The sequence below is a fragment of the Aphanomyces astaci genome, assembly GCF_000520075.1.
Source record: "Aphanomyces astaci strain APO3 unplaced genomic scaffold supercont1.5, whole genome shotgun sequence".
Lineage (NCBI taxonomy): Eukaryota > Oomycota > Saprolegniomycetes > Saprolegniales > Verrucalvaceae > Aphanomyces > Aphanomyces astaci.
In genome coordinates, this window is record NW_009798268.1 from 1783953 (window position 1) to 1785344 (window position 1392).

At 55.0% G+C, this 1392-nt stretch overlaps 1 protein-coding gene across 1 annotated transcript; it reads left to right on the forward strand.

Annotated features, from left to right (window-relative positions):
- Positions 1–718: 718 nt before the first annotated feature.
- On the forward strand, positions 719–1198 carry H257_03303 (hypothetical protein; the record flags this gene model as incomplete). The annotated part of the gene is made up of 1 exon (XM_009827313.1): positions 719–1198. One exon carries the CDS (start codon positions 719–721, stop codon positions 1196–1198), a length of 480 nt encoding a protein of 159 aa, XP_009825615.1.
- Between the last annotated feature and the right edge of the window lie 194 nt (positions 1199–1392).

The following is a 1392-nucleotide window of genomic DNA, read 5'->3' on the forward strand; positions in this document are numbered from 1 at the left end:
TGGCGTAAGTTTTCGTGTTTTTCCCGCCGTGGTCGTTGAGTGTAAGTAGCGATATCTCGGCGACGAAAACTCGGATTTGAGTGGTTAAAAGCACCAATCAAAGCCAAGATAACGCGCCGTCGATCTGTCCAATCAGCGTAGGCAGCAATGCAGTTTTAGAAAAATTCCGCCAATAAAACGGTAAAGTGGACAGTCATTACGGACCAGAGTAGTATACCATCTTCTAACTACTTGGCGTACAACCTAACGTAGGCAACTTGGTGGTCATACTATTCTTGCTGAACAACCGGACGACTGCAGCAAGAGAACCCGCGTGGACACTACAGCAAGGTTGGAGAGTATCGATGCGACTGGCTACCGTGGGCGACGACCTCGCTCAAACGCCGGGAACCTATCCTCTTAGACCCATCCCCTTCGTTTCGTATTTTTTTCGGATCAGCATTTGACAATACACCCATGAATAGACAGGACACCAGCTGTTTCGTCTCTTAGGTGTGGCTCGCCATTCCGCATATTGAGCTTCCATGACACGCAGTCCACAGCAGTAGGAACGACACGCCGCCGCGGCAGCAGCGCTGCGCAAAAGTATCGCCTAGCGTACAAGGGGCGAATGACGGCTCCGAAGGTGATGGCAGCGAGGAGGACGAGGATTATGTCTACCCAGCGACCAAGGACGACGTCGACGACACGGAGATCGAGAAAGACGACGATAACAACGATGAAGACGACGCTCCACCACCTAAGAGAGCGAAGAGAGCTACACCGCGCATCAACATGCGCAATGTGGTGGTTCACGGCTTCGACCCGAGCCGAAACATTACGATTGAGATGTAGCCCCGGGTGGTTGGACGCGGGCTATGGCGGAGCCGCCCTCCAACAGAACTTGCTGGAGCAGCACTCCCGGGCAGCCATTGATACTATTGACGATATCCGGGTCGCCATGAGCCACATGGTCAAGACCAAGGAACAGTCATGGATCACCTACGCGCAAAGCCTGGAAGCCGCCGCAAAAGGGCACAATGTCGGCGCAAAGTACCTGATCACGTGTTTGCCCGCGGACTGCCCATGCAATACGCGTGGGCGTGTCGCAATCGGGACCCCATCAATGTCAGCCAAGCCGGCATCATCATGCAACAGCTTTTCCTCACGGATGGTATCGGGGTTGGCGGCCCTGACCGCCGCTCCATCAAGACGTTAACAACAGTGACCATGCCCTATGACTCCGCGGACACCGCTCCAACCGTGTCAACGACACCTGCGGAGGATGTTGCCCACAAGGCGCTGCGCACTATCATCGATAGTGTGGAACTAATGGCACAACACATACCGGAACGCGGAGGACGCGGTACCGCACTTGTTGGCACTTGCGCCGCAAGTGCCTCGAGCTACCCT